Below are 20,754 nucleotides of genomic sequence, written 5' to 3' on the forward strand. Positions count from 1 at the left end.
TTGTAAATTTGGGACCCCCTTCCGAAAAAAAAAAAGATAGCCCTCTAAGAGGATTCAAAAGATAACCTCTGCCCCAATAATCCCTAGCTGTATTTGTTTAAAACTGTTCCACGGAGGATGTATCATAATAGGCTCAGTCTTCAAATGATATAAATACAATTTGAATGAGTGAACGAACAAAATCATACAACCAACGCACTGAATCAACGCACTGAAGGGTCTATTGTTCTATTGTGTCCGATTTGCGCGCTGACATATTGGAAAATGTTGCCAATCAATATTCATGAGAGTGTACATTAAACGTCCAATTTTCGAAATTGGGTGACTTGTGCTTGGCAGGTGTAAAATACATCTGACTGGGCGTTTTAAATACGTAACGCATAAAGGCATTGACATCATCGAATGGCTGCCTATAGTGCTGTTAGTGTTAGGCCTATGTGGGGGGGGGGCTGTGTTTAGTTTCTATAATAATTATTATAAGGCCTAAATTTATTTGTCATTCCTTTCTTTTCCTTTCTCTGTACTTATTCTTTCCTTGCTAAAGTATCACTCCCTCTTCTTATCACCCTTCCCTTCTCCATCCCCTCTTACTTTTTGTCCCCTCTCATTCCTATCATTTTCCTTACCTTTCTATTTATTTACATCTATTTATTTATTTCTCTTCATTTCTTCCTCTTTCTCTCTTCCTCCAGTCCCCCTTTCATTCTTCATATCCCCTCCTCCACCTCTACCTCCCTCACCCCCTCCCTGGGGACAAAATCCAAAAACATTTCTTGACCCTTCTTCACTTAAAATCAAGATTCGAACAAGTACCATTCACCATTCAAGGCGCACCCTCTACCGACTGAGCTAACGGGTCAGACAATAGAAGGGTGTAATTTTGAACTGAAGAATATTAAAAAAATATGAAGAAATTACAATGTTATAAAAGATTTACCAAAATGAGTTAGGTATAACGTATGAATCGATTTACAAATTAAGTCCAATGGCACTTTGAGAAAGAATACCTGAAGAAACCCCAACACATTTGCTGCTCTAGCAACTAACCTAGTGACCTAAAGTATTGGGTCATGTCACGATATTTTTTCTGAGGCATTATGTCCAGGTTGCTCAATTTAACATACACGTATCCTTAATGCTGTTGAGATTTTACAAGGATGGCGCTCTCACATTTCTAAGAATCCAAAAGCGCCATTAGGCGAACGTTTACGGTATTTTGTTCTTCATAAGCATGATAAGTGACTACTTTCATCTTCATAAATTTGTATGCTATTTTAATACAAGAAGCTCAAGTAAGAAGAGTAACATTTTGCCAACAATCTGTTGAAGACTGATTTTGTTTATAACATGAATACAAATCTCGCGCGACCATATTTTTTTTATTTGTTGGTGGGGGTAACAAAATTACTGAACTATGACCCGAAGCAGGACATGAGTAATATCGAACTCGCATATAGCTGTGAAGTATTATAATATTTCTGCCTGTACTATTATTGCATTTATTGTGGCCTTAACAAAATATTTTTGCAGCGTTGCTATCCTTTTAGTGTTGGGGTGTATGGGGTGGAGTGGGAGATTTGGCAAAGCAAAATTGTCGTCCCCATTTGTGAATTTTCCCTCCCGATTATTTAAATGTGCGCATTTTCGTTTCGATTTTTCACATTTTCGTTCTAATTTTAGTCATTCAGTGACACTTTTTATTCTTTGCCGTCCCCATTTCTCCCTGAATATTTCTGTGGGCCAATTTCCCCCTAGTATTATATTCTTAATCTCACAAGATTTATTCAATTCAGTTTTAATCATCTTTATCCGTGCATATTTTGTAGTAATTTCACCCATATGATTGCTCATGTTTTCATTTACTTTGTTCATAAAAAGGCATCGCTTTTATTCTTTTTAAGTACAGTGCAGTATAAAATTACTTATTTTTCTTATAATTTCTCCTTACAATTTCTGTGGTCGTTTTTTCTACCGTTCAAGTAAAGCTGGTAAGCTTTCCTTTATATAATTTAGCATACCATGCTACGCTTATAACTAATGCTAACATAAAAACATCCTTGCGTTCAATGAGATCTTGTGCGCTACTTTTAAGTTGTAGGTATGAACACTTACAACCGACTTGAACATAATAATATACTTTGAGCTAAATGCTTGCTCAAGTGTTCAGAATGAAAGTCATTGAACGCATAATATTTCCTTGGGGGCTGAAAGTGCCGTGTCCCAAAGCAGTGTGCCACGAATGTCATCTTCATTTTCAATTTTTAATCATCCATCTTTTTTTTAATTTGCAGACAACCTTTTGATATTAATACATATCAAGTTTTCATTTAAACTTACTTGTAACCACACCGCCAGTATTGATTTGCCAAAAAAATTCCCAGAAATGTGTCCGCACAAAAAAGTACAATGCGCATGCACGAATTATTTGGTTTCGTATTCGCTGTCAAGTGACGTAATAATCGGATTAACTACCATAGCAATGGATGAATACAATTTTTGAATAGTTCGCCCAGCACTAAAGCAGATTACAATAATCACCCGTGTATAGTATGTCACCAAACATAGATTGAATATAATACCGGTCTTTTCAAAGATATCTATGGTTCAATGCATAGGTACCGCGTGAACGCTGTAGTGCAGGGCGATCTATTCAAAATTTTATTCATCCATTGCTAGTGTAGTTAATTCCGATTAATTACGTCACTTCGACAGCGTATAGTGATAGTGATTGACAGGTGTGGTCTTTCTCACAGGATGATTCCATGGTAGATTTTCCATTGTTAAATACGTCGGGCCCGTAGCCAGTGAGATCGAGAGGTTCAATCGAGACCTTTCAAATTGTCAAACTCTGTGAAAAAACATGATAATAAAAAGAGAAAAGACTAATAAAAAGAAAGAAAAGGGGAACACTAATAAATATCTATACCTCAATGAGGTAGGTTTTCGCGTTATTGTCCATAGCTTTGAACATTTTTAAGGTGATAATCATAAAGATAATCATTTGATCGTTAATACCTTGGAATCGTGGCTACGAGCCTTCACGTGGCAATTTATAAGTCCATATAGGCCTAGTCCAAATAGTAGCCCGGGAATAGTGGGTGTGGCATGAAGATGAAAATTTATAGAAACATTTGGTACTGCGGCGGTAAAAACACCGAGTACATTCATACACTGGCGGTGTGCTCATAGCCTGACGGTTAAAGCGCTCTCCAATAACATCGCTTTCATACTCATTTCATTGTGTCATCAAAAGCTGATCATCGGTTGTTAATCATTTTGCCATTCCAGTTGAAATCCATACACCCCCTATGGAAGACATGGCCTTAATATCCCATTCAGGGGTGTAGATTTCAAATGGGAGTCACCCATTCAGGTAACCCCATTTGTAATTCACACTCCCTGTGTGGAAGGAGAAATGAATGCCGTCCATAGGAGGTGTTTGTATTTTAATTGGAATATAGCCCAATTTGATAGACCAACACGTAATACAGTACTATACACGTCGCATTTTCCAGAAAGTTTGACAGCTCTAACTTAATAATCAAATTATATTATCCAAACAAAAACACTGATTTCTTTTTACACCCATAGGCGAAATAACACTAAAACTAGTTTTACACGGTTGTTAGGTGTTTAAACATTAAGAATTTATAGGCATTAACAATTCAACCGATCAAAACGACGGTGATATAACCTACATTAAATTAAGATAGACTTTAAACTTTCTGGCGATATATATTTTCAAATCTTATTTACAAGACGGTGGCGCTATTTGTTGTTTCCGACATAGGACATATTTTCCTCAAGCCGATTATTTATATTTCTTACAGAACTTTAAAAAAGTAGTTTAAAATTTTACACAGCGCTCTAGTTACTGTATGAACCTAGCAACTCTCGTTTGAAATATAAACTATACACGTGACACTTGAAGAACATTGAAGAGGTTAGATGTCGAAACAGGGGGTAAAATGTAAACTATGTACTATGAATCATCTTCTTCAGTTTAAATCGTGGCAGTATTACTCAGCATTTCATACCCTCATAGACACTCTATTTTCACACTGATAACTTATTTCGCATTGATACACTGTATATAGTATTAGTGATACAGTGATTGGTTTTCCTGACCAGTTTTATGCAGCCTTGCCTTCAAACCGGTATCTATTGTTTTAATATACTCGAAGTACCTGCCGTATAACGTACTCGTGCAAATGTATTTGTCAAGATAATGATGCGTGTTTAACGTGTTTCCGCACTACACTGTTAGATGGTTGCGTAAAAAACTACACAATTTGTTACACAATTTGCTAGGTTCCTATTTAGCGCTGTGTAGTGTCTTACACAGCCATTTAACATCCGATAACTCATTTTAACAAAACTATTTTGTTACCATCAACATGATCAATCCCCGCTACATTCCACGCAGTGCATCCATGAACTCAAGCTAATGACGAATCGTGTTGCATTAAAAATGTATCAGTAAGAAATTCATATCTAAATACTAGCTGTATCAAAATGATTGTTATCCATCACTTTTGATGTTGATTGAAAGCTTGCTTCTTCCAAATGCAACATTGGATACTCTTGAAATGTCCAGAATGTATAGTTTATGACTTCGTATAAAATTTTGTCTGTAAATTATTTGGATCTTATGTTGAATTTTGATGGGCCAGACTCATCCATTATCAAAAAAAACTGATGGTTACAAATCATTTTGCATTTTGATACAGCTTGTACAATCTGGTAATCCACTTCTGTCATACTCACGGAATAAAACGCAGCTTGGGGATGGCGTACCTTATTATAAAACGTTGCTATAATCAAAGACCAAATTAACGACGTCAGGGCAAAGGCGCGGCGTGATTAGTTGCTGACCTGCGCAGTACGGTACTTTGGGTCTGGTTGACAGGACGTCATACGCAAACTAGTCTTTTTAATTCGGTCTTGAATTATAGTTATGCAATTTTCGTACTTGCGTTTGCCCCTGCTTACATTTCATAATTATATAATTTTTGAAATCATCATCTGTTTATTTGAATTTTAACTTTTTTTATTGCAAGAAATGCATATCAGTAGAAATTTAAGTACATACTTCAACATTTTGGGTATATTATATTCACTTGTGAAGGCAGATGTTGCCAAAGACATTTTGATGAAGTGTTTGCTATAATCCAAGACGTAATTAAAAAGACTAGTCAGCAACCAATCACGCCGCGCCTTTGCCCTGACGTCAGACGCTATCTAGTATTTTTAATTCGGTCTTGGATTTTACCATAATATTGCTATTAACTGCAACTCTTTTTAGTTTGCTCCATTGATCTTAAATATTCAGCTGATAATAGATGCTGTTATCAGTGCCATTCAAGATGAAAAAACATTGCTCACTCCAGTGAATATGGAGATACCGGGAAATCGGTTTATCCAAATGTTTTAAAATCAAAGACTTCAACTAAATCTCTGCAAACAATTTCTTTTGTTTATCTCTAACGTCATATCATAATAGCAATAATTATTTGTAATGTGCTTTGATACATTTCCTCGATGACATCAAGCTTACACGTCAATTTATTATCCTTATTGTCAACCTATTTTCCAGGTACGACATTTTCAATTTCCAACAATTCTCCAATGGCGAGTTTGGTTACGCTCGAGTTGGCGAATGGGCTGACGGGAAACTTACTATCAATGAATCGGCGATATCATGGAGTAATGGAACCAAAGATGGCCTTACGTCATTTTGCAGTGAACAGTGCCCCAAGGCACACGTGAAGGTACTTGTTACAATACGTATGGCTTGTGTTAAAACACCTCACAAAAAGAAAGTCCCCGTTTGTTTGAGTGGTCACAGTAATTGTTTTGCTTAACACAATCAATTATATGAGCTTGCGCAGAATTGTGTTGCTGCATTATAATAACTTGTGTTAAAGGAATCGATATAATTAATGAGCTTTAATGGGGGTTATTGGTATGGAGAACAATATTTGACACAGCTCACAGTTCTTTGATAGCATGTAAACCTTAGTGGCGTAACTAGGGTTGGTATAGCGCCCCGGGCAAGAAACAAAATTGGCGCCCCTACCCCCACCTGAGAATATCTACATAATGGCAACCCCAATTCTCGAAACAATTGTGCACGCGAAATTTGGGACAAATAAGTTATACCACTGCCTAATTTTGTTACCAGAAGTTGAATATCGGTCTCAAAATGTTCTTTCAATTGATTATGTGCTGAAATCACTTCGAGGGGTGCAGAATCGATACTGAATTGGTCAATTTGGCGCCCCCCTAAGGGTGGCTCCCGGAGCATGTTGGTCCTCCTGCCCCTCCCCTAGTAAGCCTACGTCATTTTCAAGAAAAATGAACACTGAATTGGTGCTATTTATCTTAAATCGTGTTTTCATCTTTACAAGGGGTAGACACTGGAAAAAAAATTAAACATAAAATGTATGTAAATAGCGCCCTCAGTTTTCACACAAATATACAGTTTATAGAACAAAACATATCACACTCAAAGAAATTTTTCTTATCCCCCTTAGGACCCAAAATTTGTTTGACCCCAATATTTTCCAACCCCCACCAAAGTATTTATGAACACTCCTTAACAAAACAAATTTATCAAACACAATGATCATTCTGTTAATTTTCTGACGAATTGCGGTGTATGTTTATTCTTTTCAGGACATCCGCGATAATGTGAACTGCTGCTGGGCATGCTTGCCTTGCAAGGAGAACGGCTTCGTACTCAATGAGTTTGAATGCCAGGAGTGTGAATTAGGATGGTGGCCAAATGATGAACGAAATGGTAAGGTATTTCAGTAAAAAACGATAGCCCAGCTTAATACAATTTATTACATTACCAGGATACGATATAAAGAGCCATCGTTACCTATCGGGCACCGGTAGCGCTATAGGACCAAACTATACGTGGTGCCTACATGTAAGTTATAGCAATGTTCAGGGTACGATAGAAAGGAACATCGGAGCCTATCGGAACGCCAATAGCACTATAGGATACGATAGAGAGGGCCTTCGGAACATATCGGGACGCCGATAGCACTATAGGACCAAATTATACGTGGTGCCTACATGTAAGTTATAGCAATGTTCAGGGTATGATAGAAGGGGTCATCGGAACCTATCCCGGACCTATCGGAACGCCGATAGCACTATATGACAAAACTATACGTGGTGTCTACATGTAAATTATAGCAATGTTCAGGGTACGATAGAAAGAGCCATCGGAACCTATCGGGACGCCAATAGCACTATAGGACTGAACTATACGTGGTGCCCACATGTAAGTTATAGCAATGTTCAGGGCATGTTAGAAAGGGCCATTGGATAACTATCGGGGCAATGATAGCACTCTAGGACCAAACTATACATGATGCTTACATGTAAGTTATAGCAATGTTCAGGGTACGATAGGAATAGCCATCAGTACCTATCGTGCACCGATAGCAATATAGGACTAAACTTTACGTTGTGCCTGTAAGTTATAGCAATGTTCAGGGTACGATAGAAAGAGCTATCGGGGCATATAGTAAAACGGCGTCATCTACCATTATCAAGGTATACGGTAGCAAAAAATAACAAAACGCCGCTCGGCGTTTTTGTGGGTAGTGGTGTAAGTGATATTAAATATCCAATTATAGGTATACAATATAATTTCACCTAGCGGGAGAGTATTTAGTTGTTACTAACATGTAATAATATGTAATAGCTTCGCCATGTTACTGACAACTATTCCATTTTCACCCTGATGTGGCAGTGACGTCAATGCGCACTTCATTTGGCGCAGCCTCAAATCGCTATCGTTCGTTCAAAGTGCTGCATACACATGCGCTTAAAGACGCCGCACAGATGCGCGAACGAAACAGCTGCTTCAACGCGTTGACGTCACTGCCACAGGGTGAAAAATAGTATACCAAAACAACTTCACATCTGTTTATTCTATTTCATTGGTCTCTTTCAGGTTGTTTTGAAGTTGAACCCGTGTATATGAAGTGGTACGACCCGGAAGCAATAGTAGCCGTTGCTGTATCTTGCCTTGGAATTATGCTGACGTCATTTGTGACAGTAACATTCATACGATTTAATCAAACTCCTTTAGTGAAAGCGTCAAGTCGTGAAAATAGTTATATTTTACTGGTTGGGATTTTTTCATGTTTTGCTATGACATTCCCGTATGTGGCCAAACCAACTACTCCAGTGTGTTATTTCCAACGCATCGGTTTGGGGTTAAGTTTCTGCATATGCTATTCCGCCCTCGTAGTAAGAACTAACCGAATGGCTCGGATTCTTGCAGGATCCAAGAAGAAGATCATTACACGGAAGCCACGATTTTTAAGTGCAACTGCTCAAGTAGTGATGACTTTTTTAATCATATCTGTTGAACTTGGAATCATCATCACATTTCTTATTTTAGAACCACCTGATGCGGTATATGTATATCCGACATTACGGCGGAAACGACTGGCGTGTAACACTACGACTATTGCCATGGTAGCACCGCTCGGATTTGATGGATTTCTTGTTGTCATGTGCACATTGTATGCTTTCAAAACTAGAAACCTTCCCGAGAACTTCAATGAAGCTAAATATATTGCATTTACAATGTATACGACATGTGTAGTGTGGCTAGCGTTTATACCACTTTATTTTGGCGGGGAGGAATTACAGACGATAGTCGTCTGTTTTGCAGTAAGCTTAAGTGCAACTGTAGCTCTTGGATGCCTTTATTTTCCGAAGACGTACATAGTTATATTTAAACCAGAAAGGAATCGGCGAAGCTCAATGAGAACTTCTAGTATTGTGAGAATGCATGTGGGAAGTTTCAGCGAGTTGGCACCTTTGTCGAAAAGCAGTAATGGCTCTGTAGGGGAGGCCGGAAGGTAACTATTACATGTTATAAAATCGCAAATTGGTGATAAACAGATTAATTAATCTATTCTAAAGGTTAGCCTGGAGTTTTACACATAGTAATGATTCGACCTTTTGGTTGCCGATAGTGTAAAAAAAAGATATAATTTGTAAATCAGAATGAAACATTATAAATATAAATTTCAAAAGCATAAAAAGACACAAATTAAATCCATTATCGTAGAAAGTTTAATTTCTACTAAACTAAGGCACACAAAATGTTTGTTCCTGAGGTGAAAACACATTTGCGGTGCTTGCCCTTAATGTCATTTGCTGGTTAGTCACATCATACTCCAATAAACATTTAAACAAATTCATATTCAGTAAAATTAAAGTATATAAGCCAGCTGTAGTCACTGCCTTTACATGCCATAAAGGCTAAATGTCCTTGCACTAATGACAACATGATAAATACAGGGTATCCCAAAAGCCTGTTTACTATTTTGAACCATCTCCTACAAACATCTTAAGGAAAACCTGAATACATAAAGAACAACCTTGTACAATATTTATGATAGCAAACTTGACATGAGTTTCTTTTGAACTGAAAGCATTAACACATTCCAAACCATTCAAATATTGGGTACTTGAGTTCATTTGAAGCTCAAGTGGCTGCCCTTTTTCAACCAAGCATATCAACATTTAGATATCCAAGTCAGAAATGTTTACGATGTTTAAACTCTGTCACTATAGACCTCTAAAAACAAGAAAATATCCAATTAAGTTTCACTTAAATTACCATGATGTTATCAAAAGTTCTTTCAATAGCACACTTCTCTAGCAGCAATGGTTTTGAATCCCCTAGGACTAATCCAAGCCCTTTTCAGGATTCATGGTCCCATAATACGTATTCAAGATGTTCCCAAATTGAAAAGTGGCCCAAAGCGTGTAGTGTTATTCAAACAAGGTATCAAAACAATAACAAGTTTCCTCTTTGTGAAAATTCACATTACGTTTCACTACCTGAAGAGAATTGATCAAAAATTGAAATCCCTCCTGAGGTTAATATCTGTCAATGAATTGACCACATCACCAGGCTGTCATTATAGCTAGAGGCAGTATGACACACATGTGTCAATGAGTTGCATATAAATGACCTTGTGGTACTTAGTTCCCAGGAAGTGAGTTTTGCCTGAGACAATTTGTGGTTAAATGTTGATCCGTCACTATGAGTTATTACCGTCCATTTGGTTGAAAAAGGAGGTGATCAATTCTGTTCAGGCAGTAAAACCTAATGATTCATATTATTCTTATTGTAATGTGAAAAAGAGATGTAAGATTTTAAAATGGTAAAGCGACTTATAGGACATCCTGTATGATGAACTGCTGGGTAATGTACTTTTCTATATGAGCACACTTCCTAATGGTAAAGTTATCATAACTTCCTTTTATTCTTTTATTGAGTGAAGACACATATGTTGCTCTCAGATCCTCTGTGGGATCTAGAACTTTACCTACTACCTCTGTGCCTACCTTTGTTGCTTGTTGTCCTCCTCTGTACACTGCAAAAAATTATTAATTTTTACTCAACATCGAGTAAAAAGGTCACAACTTAACAGTTGAGTAAAAAATTCCTCAACATTAAGCTCATATAGGTCACAACTCAACAAATGAGTAAAAAAATATTCAATGTATGTGTATACTTGTTTACCCACTTAGGTACCTTGCTCTCCTTTCAGTTAACATACTTATTTTAATTCTTGTTTAATTCCAGGGAAAGACTAGTCAGAAGTCCTGTTCTTGGTCGAAGAAAAATACGAACAGAACGAACAGGTGGTTTCTTCTCCGGTCTCCGCAGGCGCCGCAAAGGAGGCTATAACCACGTAAACAAAATGAAAGCTGTAGAACGTGATAAGATGCAACGTCGACGTCAACCAACAGTATACCGGTATTCATCTCAAGAACATGACACGGCAACGTCAAGTGAATCAAGACCGGACAGTTGTCGAGGTGATAGTGTCAAATCGTCCAAATCTGCCTCGGCTAGTTTTAGGGACAAAGTTGTTTCCAACGTAGCAGTAGTTGTAAGTGAGCCCGATACGCCTCCTGCAAGTCCAGAAGTCGCTCTTCTACGACCTGAAACTAGACAAGAGGCTCTAAATAGGCAGAAAGAAACTGCAAAAGCTGTGCTTAAAGGTGTTACGACACTTCAAGATGTCTATCGCGAAAGTGCGATAAGAGATGGGTTATATAGTGCCAAGAATGGAGATGCTGGGGGTAAAAGTCCGAGTACCCTTGATAAGTTATTAGAAAATGAAGAACCAAGTGATGAGTTTGGTCCTTTTGAGTCAAACACGGATATACGTAAGGGTAAAACCAATCCAATGGTAGATATAGAGGAAGAAACGTGTTTATCTGATGATAAAACAAGTGATGATGCTGTAGCATCTACTAATCCATGTCTTACAAACGGCAAAGATGCCGCCTCCCGTCCTTTGTACCGTCAAAGTCCAAATTTATCACGAAGACGGTTTTCACATGAAACTAGATTGACCAAACAACAAGATGGTAATGCCAAAAGACCCGGTCATCGCGGGAGAACTGTAAGTGTTGATGACATGCATAGAAGTACACCAATGCTTTCTGCACAAACTAACACAGATACACCCACCGATTCATTAGCAGACTCACGACGGACTACTGCATCTGCTGAAAATTTATACCCAAATCTTTCTCATTATCTACCGATGTATGATAGTGATCATCAGCGGCAATTATCGCGTGGTAGTGATGATGCTGATGATCCTCGCACGGAGTCGCCAATGCGACACGCTTTTTCTGACCAAAGTATTCAATGTAAACGACGAACAGAATGCCCGCCAAAAACAAGTGAGTCATTCAGCCATCGGAAGTTTGACAGTAATGCTAAAGCTGATATTCAACTTAAAATGAAAGCTGGTGCACGCAGAGGAGGCCGTGGAGCACATAGGGCTACCACACCGGATGGAGCCAGATCAAAGGTTTGGAACGATGACAGTTTTTCAGGATTAGTCCACAATAGATCCGTACCACTGCGAGCGTTATCATCCATTAAATCCTCTGATGTCTGAGGTATTATACCTCTATACGTTTTTTGAGTATCCGTGTTTTTATCTGTTCATCATGATCATAGCCAGATTTCAACGATTCCAGTACCTATTGTTACGTATTTATGATATTGTTGGGCTCTCGACAATCATTTTGTTTTATATTTTGTTTTAGACCACAAAGTGGAATTTATGAATAATCGAGAGAAGGTCAGCAAATGCATTGGACTGCAAATGTGCTAATAAGTCGACCGACCAGTGATCGAGATAAACCAATGACTGTGATAACCATGATGATGATAGTACTACATTTGTCTACGCCAATACAATGGTATATTAGTCGGGAGGGAGGCAGGAGGAGACTGCCATCACCGGGTAGACCAGCCCAATCTAGGCAATCTAGGCTAGGCAGAATTGGCCAATTTTCATCTTCATTTTGATCTGTTTAACACCAAATTTATCATGGGATAAAACGGTGAAACAAGTTTCGGTGAAATTTATGTGGGGACAACATTTTTACAAGAACTTAAACGACACCTTTGGTCTAAAGAAAGGTCTACCTTGTCCCCGACTTCTGACAGTAAAACTTATAATTTGTGGAAAGGAAAATGCAAATCTATTTTTATGGATATGTTACAATAAGTGAAATTTATACTTATGTGCGAAGTTCAATGTTGCTAAGACAGCTGGTAACAGCGAGTAGGCTTACTTTATACAAAATAGGATAGCATAGGTCGCAAATTCATTTGCCCCTATATATTAAAGGAGGATTTCGTGATCCTAGCATCCACGAAAAAAGCTTATTTCCAAAATTTCAGTTGATTCCGATTTTGCGTTTGCGAGTTATGCATGATTATGTGTATTACACTGCTCCATAGACAATGTGTTGTAATTTCGTTCTGGTGCACCAGAACGAAATTCAAATTTGGCGATATTTTGCTAAACGAATTAATCTGCAAGAAATATTTGGTACATAAACATGTAGCCAGTGGTATCCAGTGGTGTAAAAATCTCAACTTTTTTTGGGAAAAGTGGGGGGATGAGGCTGTGGATCACGAAATGCCCCTTTAAGACAGCAGCTCGACGGTACTATCAGCTTGAATCTTTATGATCGACAATTGCTTTTAGTTGTCTTATATAGTATCTTGTATTGTACGACAGATTGACTTTAACGTATAACTCTTGTTACGTCATAACGTTTTTCCTTGTACATTGGCAGTATATATAACGGTGAAACAATTCCCATTGTATGAACATGATGAAAACAACTTTAATTTGATGATTCCAGAATATTCTCGCAATTAACATATGAATGTTAAATTCAAAAACATTTTACATTGTACGTTGGTCTATTATACATGTATAATAGGTGTGAAATCGTCAGCATATGGATCACAATTTGCCCTGATTTCCGCATCCGAGATATTAGAGAGGGACCATTACTTCACTTCAGTTTTCGGCAGTGGCATATTTCAACCTTTTGGTGAGATATTCGTGGGACATAGTTGAAGAGTTACAAAGATTTATTGTGTGCTATCTGTATTCTAAACATCTTGCGTTGTTAATAGCATGTTGGGTATTGTAATAATGAAACCAGGTGAAATATATAGGTGAATACCGCATAATGACAAAGAGCGACTCAACTATAAACCGTCCGCGTCCGTATCCCTAGTCTCGGTCTCAGACGATTTGTGCTCCTTCATCACTAAACAATCCGTCTGGCGAAAACCTCATAGTACATCTGGCCAATCATCGTTTCGTCATCATAAAATGTTAAGATTGAGAATCGGCTGTCAATCAGCGCTGGGCTTCAGCGCATGCAGCGGTTGATGGACAGCTATGCGGTTACATAATTCCACGCAACGTACTTGAGTACGCGCTGCGAGTCGCTGACATGAAAGGCGATATCAGACGATTGGCTGCTAAGCTAACGTATATTTTGCGTTTGCGGTATCTACAAATAGTGGGGGCCTATGGTTTTTAGTGTCACTTACACAAGACACGTCCTATAGCCAATTGAAAACAGTTTTATTTGGAAATTCATTAACCAATCAGCGATCGTCATTTCACTGGTTGTCGCCAGATGGTTTGTTTAGTGACGGAGGAACACAAACCGGCTGGGACCGAGACAACCGCATCCCGAGGTATAATACTACATACAGAGGGCGACTTAATCGGGTTATGCAAGGACGGTTTATACTACTAATCTGAGACTTGTCCGTGTGCGATATTCACGCCGATATGTATGTACCAATGGATAATTAAAACACCAACGTTTCCTTAGGGATCTAAAATCTAAAATAAACCAAAAATTATGAAAATACTGGCAAATAATGCTTCTTCCTCAGTGGCTGTGATAAGCAACTTTGGAGAACGAATTTGGTCTATCAACAAGTTGGAGACGTTGGCTAATTGATTATACCATAGTTATATTTAATATTCCTGGTTTCATAAACGAACCAGATAACCTATACAGTTATATTATGTGTTGTCAATGATGTACACTATATGTTTTACTAGACTATTACTTGTTGAACGTTGAACATTATTATACTATTTCAGCTGTAGACACTCTTGACACTTAGACATAGTGCTCAGTAGCGTAGCGTGGTGTGGGAGATGAAGCCGGGTTGAGGGAGTTTCCCCCATACACATTTTTTTATGGATGAAAATGGGACGGCAAAGAATAAAGTGTCATTAAAGTGGTTAAAATGGGACGAAAAATTAACAAATAAGGACGAAAAGTTGGCTTTGCCCTCACACTAAAAAAGCTGGCTACGCTACTGAATACGCGGTGTCCATTCTTTACAAAAATGTGACGACCTGTTATCTGAGACTGAATTAAACAGACTAGTTTGGGTCTGACGTCATCACTGTCAAATCAAACTCTTGAGTACTCCAAGGCAAAAAGCAACTAGTCGTTGCTGACATGGTGCTTTCGAGAAAGAAAGATAGTGTACTTATACCTAACTTTTGAGATTGTATATTTGAAGCTGTAAAATTAGTCATAGGGTACGCTGTTATACCACCGCGTTCAGAAATTTCAATCATTACTACAAATATTAAACACATCGTTTATGCTTTTGATTGGCATGGGACGTCAGACGCAAACCAGAATTTTTATATCTGGCTCCGATTGTAATGAATTTAGAATCATTTTGATTCTTAATTACCAGTTTGTACATACCGTCGTGATTCCTCATACTGCCGAATACGCCTCACAATGGAACTAGATTCCAATCATCTCTATGTAGCCCAAGCAATACCTTACGTGGTTCGCTGAGGGTGGGTAGCAACCATGGCAAAATGACCATGACAAAGGGACAGTTCATAGTTATTTGTGATTCGACAGTATGAGAAAACGATGCATATTATTTATACGCATATAGCGTGTAATGCACGAGACTCGTGTCCCAGCAAACACATCATTCGCAAAAGATTAGGTTTTAGTTTAAAAAACCTTTTTAGTGTCCGGTAATAATTATAAATTGTATAAAACGTTTTTATAACATTCAAAAAACGTTGTTCTGCAAATATTCTAACATAATGTTATTTAAGTGTTAACAAAATATTTGGGAAAAATGTTTGCAAACATTGTTTTTAAATAACATTTGGAAACCATTTTTCAAATATTGATGTGTGTGTATTTTCATACAAAACATTTAAAAAAGTTTTCGTGACCTTTATATAATCCGACATTTAATGTTATTAAAACGTTTTTACCAACACCAAAACCGAAAATATAACCGCTCTAAAACGTTTTGTGTTTGCTGGGGTCGTTTTGTTAAACTATTTATAAAAATTGTCAAATGCTGGAAATGAAATATATGAGGCTGACGAATTATATAGGGCATTTATTTTTTCGAGTTTTACATTGAAAAAATCATGCATGGCATCTAAATACTATGGCCTGGAGCTCAATTATATAAGTCAACGTGTGGACGAACACTACTAATGATATGACATGAATTACAATTGAGTATTTTTTATGAAAATTGTTGTATATTTTGTTTTTGAATCAAGAGAAACATTTTTATTTTCAACAAATAAGAATAGACATGTCACATGTCTCTATTTACGTTGACATCCTATAGTGTAGCGTTCGTGTCATAGAAAGTCACGTCCGTCCACCCGTCGTTTTGGACAGGGAATTTGCTCCTGAACGAAGGCTACAAAGAAACTCATCAGTGTATGTAAGGTCACATTCCAAACGGACAATTGTACTTAAAGGCAAACATTTTTATAACTAAAATAGAGTATTCAACTCCAGTCTACGTTGCTTTACAGCGTTACGAAATCACTGGGATGGTTACACTACCGACACGCTGAGAATTGACCGACAAGACGAGACGAACGACGGCTCATGACGTTACCATACGGTACTTGTATTGACGTCCAAGTGTCTTTGATCCCGATTTCACCACCGAATTACTATGTATTTTTGGTCAAGAAAAACAAACCTCGACCACGATAAGTCTTGGAACTCTATTGTGTCCTTCAAAACCGATATTACCTTCTAATCTAGGATGCTACTAACATGACTGAGGAATTTGATATATGTTTGAATTGTCGACGCGTAATACATCTTTGTCCGGAGACTCAGACATACCAACTTCCAACCGCGATATTGTATGTCAATCTTGAGTATACTTTGTGATCAGACATTTAAAACGGTAACGACTTGACATTTGACATGTTAACGCAAGATACATATATGACCTCTAACCTGACTCTTGCGCCATTCACTTACCATACTTCTGACATTACGTAACTTGACCTCAAATAACTGCCGCCTTCAGTTAACTGTTACTTTAATCGGATACTAAATTAAAAAGACCAGTTTGCGTCTGACGATCAACTCCCCTCTCGTGATTGGTTAGTAGCGCGTAAAGGGACGGTTGATTTATCTAGTACCGTCATTGGAGAAAAGGGGTGACATATGACACATTCTTTAAGGCACGATAACGTATTTGAATTGCATAGCAGTTGCATTGGATGGAAACGTCTCTCTGTGGATTCAATAACACTTAGATCACACGCATGACAATTTGTCAGAACGCAGTTCCATGTCATGTGTGTAATCCTTTCTTGACAAATACTTTGAAATAACAAGAAAACGTCTCTCAGTTGTTGCAACATTGACAAATCCAAATTAACTATTAAAACAAAGTATAATATAGGACTATTACAGGAGATTCATGAAAGTGTATGATGAAAGCCTGGTATTTTCAATACTTTTACGTAAACCAGACAAGACAAAACAGACATTAAACTGACCTAGAGATGTGACTTCTGCTATAATAGACCAAGTACGGGACTTACTTTTTTCATTATAGTTGCGTGCTGTTGTTTCAATAAAATACAGTAAGTGCGAATGAAACTAATGACCGAATGACACATGTACCATCGCATCGCCTGATTATAATCATACTTTTTTATTGAACGTACTATGACTCGAAAGCGAAATTATATGTGGAGTTTGACGAAATTAGTTGGTATTAGAGTTTTCTTATAATTGACCCCTTCTGTAAGTATATTTTTTCAATTTGTAACTGCTGACCGTTTATTTTGAATTTGCAGTTTCGTCAGTCTCATAGGTCACGTGTCGCGTGTCCTTTACCGTCCGGTTCTCGCTTTACGTTTTCCACTTCGCTAATTCCGCCCTCATTTGAGGTACCCGATCAGCTGGCTACACAATCGTCCTTGCTTTCCGCTTCGACCTGATTGGAGTGTGTAGAGCCAAAACGCCATTAACGACGGGAAGGGGTCAATATTATAAGAAAACTCGATAGACTGTTGACGCGACACAGAAATTAAAGTTCTCAACCAGGGCACTTTTTGTGAAAATGGACTTATTGGTAACTTGTTAGTTTTAAACTAAGCTTGTTTAAGGCTGCATATGGGTGTGTACTCGGGGAAACGGTCTCCACCTTTACACTACAGAGTTAAGCCTAACCCCAAGTTTTGTTCGGATCCTTAAATATTTCCAAAACATATTCAAGATGTCCCCAAAGTCAAAAGGTGAACATTTACCTTTTCATCTCCGCTTGGCAAATACAAAATATATATCATCGAATGCCAGGCACTAATGACTTTTGGTGTAAACGGCTGCTTTAATAATTTTGTTTTAAGATTTAGTTAACAGTGGACGCTGTGCTTAAAGGGACACTTGGTGATCCTTAGCCTAAAGACACGGATTATTATCGCCTTTTTTCTGTCTGTCAGAACAGACAGAAAGTACAACAGTGTCCTATGGGGACACTGTAATACATGCATTTATGCGCAACTCGAAAATTCAATATCCGAATGTACTGTCAATCTATTGAGCCATACCTTAAAAAGACGATGCTAAAATCACGAATTCTTCTTAAAGAAACACACGCATTTAAGATCAAAAGGCCAAATTTGTTGACCGTCACATTGACATTAAGCCTACGAAGTGACCGTATCTTCATTAGTTTTGCCGTACGGACAAATCATCGCTCGTATTATAGAAATATTTTGTGACGTTGGGGGGACGTTATTGATTATTTGACAGGACGTTGTAAATACTGTAATAGCAGACACAGGCATATTATCAGTGACAATAAAAGTGAAAAATTGGTTTCTCAACCCGAATCTTCTTTGTTTGTTTTGTTGAAGGGTTTAAACCATGAAGGCCTCGGAGTCTCTGGCCTCGGCGCAAATAATCAATAGGTTGAAAGCGCCACTTATACCAATAAAAATATTAAAAAAATCAAAGTCTCTGGCCTCAGCCCTGCCGGGCTTGCGGCCTAAATGTTTTGGTTTTTTTTGCTTTTTTGTTGTTGTTTTTTTTATACCGGGGCCCTAGCCCGAAGGACTTAAAAACATCAAGGCCACAAGCCCGGTAAGGCTTAGGCCGGAAACACCCATAGTGAGGACTTGCAACTAATGGAGTTCCAATATATAATGGCCCCGCAGGGTAAGAAAGCAAAGAGTAACCTTAATGTAACGTTGACCAACAGAGGGCGTCAATATAGTCATCCAAAACTGGTCTATATAGTCAGTTTAGAGCCATAGGTAAATTAACTATTATACGGCAGTTTAGAAAGGTGGTCAGGTTGGTATTACAATCACGCGAATATTATTATAAATACCTAAACCTTTCAACATTGCTCTATGAACTCTCACACCCTTCTGAAATATGGCGCATATTGTCTAGAGTTGGGATAAATGCACAAGAATCGTAACTCTATTTTGGCCCTTTCCATCATCTTAAAATCAACGAACTCGAACTTCTTTGTTATGACCTCTATTTTTCGAATACCATCAAGTAATCACAATAACTATCACCAATTCTACTACTGAACCGTGACATATGACCTCATGAGGCAAATTTATACCACGACGGCATATTCGTAAGCATGGTTGCAAGGTGGGGTGGCAACATGACACGGAACATGACTTTTGACCTGTGACCTATTTGTCAACACTTTCACGTGACCTTTAATCGTTTATGTTTGTAATTTATTTATCAGTATAACTATGAAATCATGTACTTGATGGGCAAGAACAGAAACAGGGTGGTGACACTCATTAACAGACGCTATTATCTAAGACAGAATTAAAACAAAACTGGTTTGCGTCTGAGACGTCATTGGTTGCTGACCTGCGCAGTACGGCATTTTCGGTCTGATTGACATGACGTCATCCGCAAACTAGTCTTCTTCTTGTGACACTAGAAACACAGCAATAATTGCCAGCGGAATGTATGTACGAAATCTATTCAAATGGTTCAAAATCTATTTGTGAACAATGTTTTAATTGTATACGAACAATACAATAGACCACCGAAGTCTCTGATAGAGGTTGTCTCCACCCCTTGTGGGTGAATCGATGCAGTTATTTTCTACTTTGTAATCTTCTCTAGGTTATGTGATTTTCTTTTATATTTGAATGTAATTTTATTGATTTTACGGTGATTACCCACAAGATGGCCAACAATGACGTCACATTGACAGCCTGTATTCGTTGTAATGTTACCGCATACCGACGAATAGCAGAAAGCGGCATCGCTTTGTATTTGTCTGATTACAAAGCGACGTTACGTTGCGACGTTACGCACTCTCAGCGAATCGCACATCACGGGACGTGTCGAGACGGTTTAAGCCTATAGTAGTGTCAGCTTCGTCCGTATGCGGTTGCTATTCACCACGATATCATGTAAACAGCTGGATATTGGTTTATAGTATTCATTTATAAAAAATATATTCAATAATTAGCCGCCTACGATAGTAAAATTAGTTGAAGTACGATTTATATTTTAGATCTTGTACATGCCGTTTCAAACTTAAACATAGGTGCCAACTGGTCGATGGTACTTGGGTATTATCCAGGACTAAAGGTTATCATGTTAAAGATTATGGTATTGGATGAATTGTCAGTGCCGTTTTAGGTTCAATAGCACTAATTATCTATTACACAATATTCAATTTGAAATGGCTAAATAGGGGGGAGGTGTTCTCATATTAAGAACTCTCACAGTTAAACGCCACCAATATCAGGTGAAACTTGATGATTAGATGCCAAATGATCAAAACCCCAACATAATTATGTTGACCTGGGACTTTACTAAAAACCGGTGCCGTGCGGACTAGTTTTGGTAATATTACAACACAAATGTCATACAATCAGAGAAAATATATACCATTTCGAAGCATCAAAACCCTAAAATGTATTTTTTGGCTATATAACTTGGTCAATGCCGATGATATTAAAGCAGTCTTTTCAGATGCCACACAAACAAATAGTTCCTCGTCGTATTTCCAAGCATCGCCCAGGTCTA

At 37.9% G+C, this 20,754-nt stretch overlaps 1 protein-coding gene across 2 annotated transcripts in view; it reads left to right on the plus strand.

The window, feature by feature from the left end:
• The window catches only part of LOC140140933 (metabotropic glutamate receptor 1-like), a 274,990-nt gene extending 262,407 nt beyond the window's left edge, over positions 1–12,583 (plus strand). For both annotated transcript variants that reach the window (XM_072162695.1, XM_072162694.1), the window contains exons 6-9: positions 5,597–5,771; positions 6,679–6,802; positions 7,976–8,894; positions 10,637–12,583. In XM_072162695.1, the coding sequence (XP_072018796.1) occupies positions 5,597–5,771; positions 6,679–6,802; positions 7,976–8,894; positions 10,637–11,972 (2,554 nt within the window). In that variant the 3' untranslated portion in view covers positions 11,973–12,583. The remainder of the gene's footprint in view (positions 1–5,596; positions 5,772–6,678; positions 6,803–7,975; positions 8,895–10,636) is intronic.
• The last annotated feature ends 8,171 nt before the right edge of the window (positions 12,584–20,754 follow it).

Source organism: Amphiura filiformis, chromosome 19 (genome assembly GCF_039555335.1).
Source record: "Amphiura filiformis chromosome 19, Afil_fr2py, whole genome shotgun sequence".
NCBI lineage: Eukaryota > Metazoa > Echinodermata > Ophiuroidea > Amphilepidida > Amphiuridae > Amphiura > Amphiura filiformis.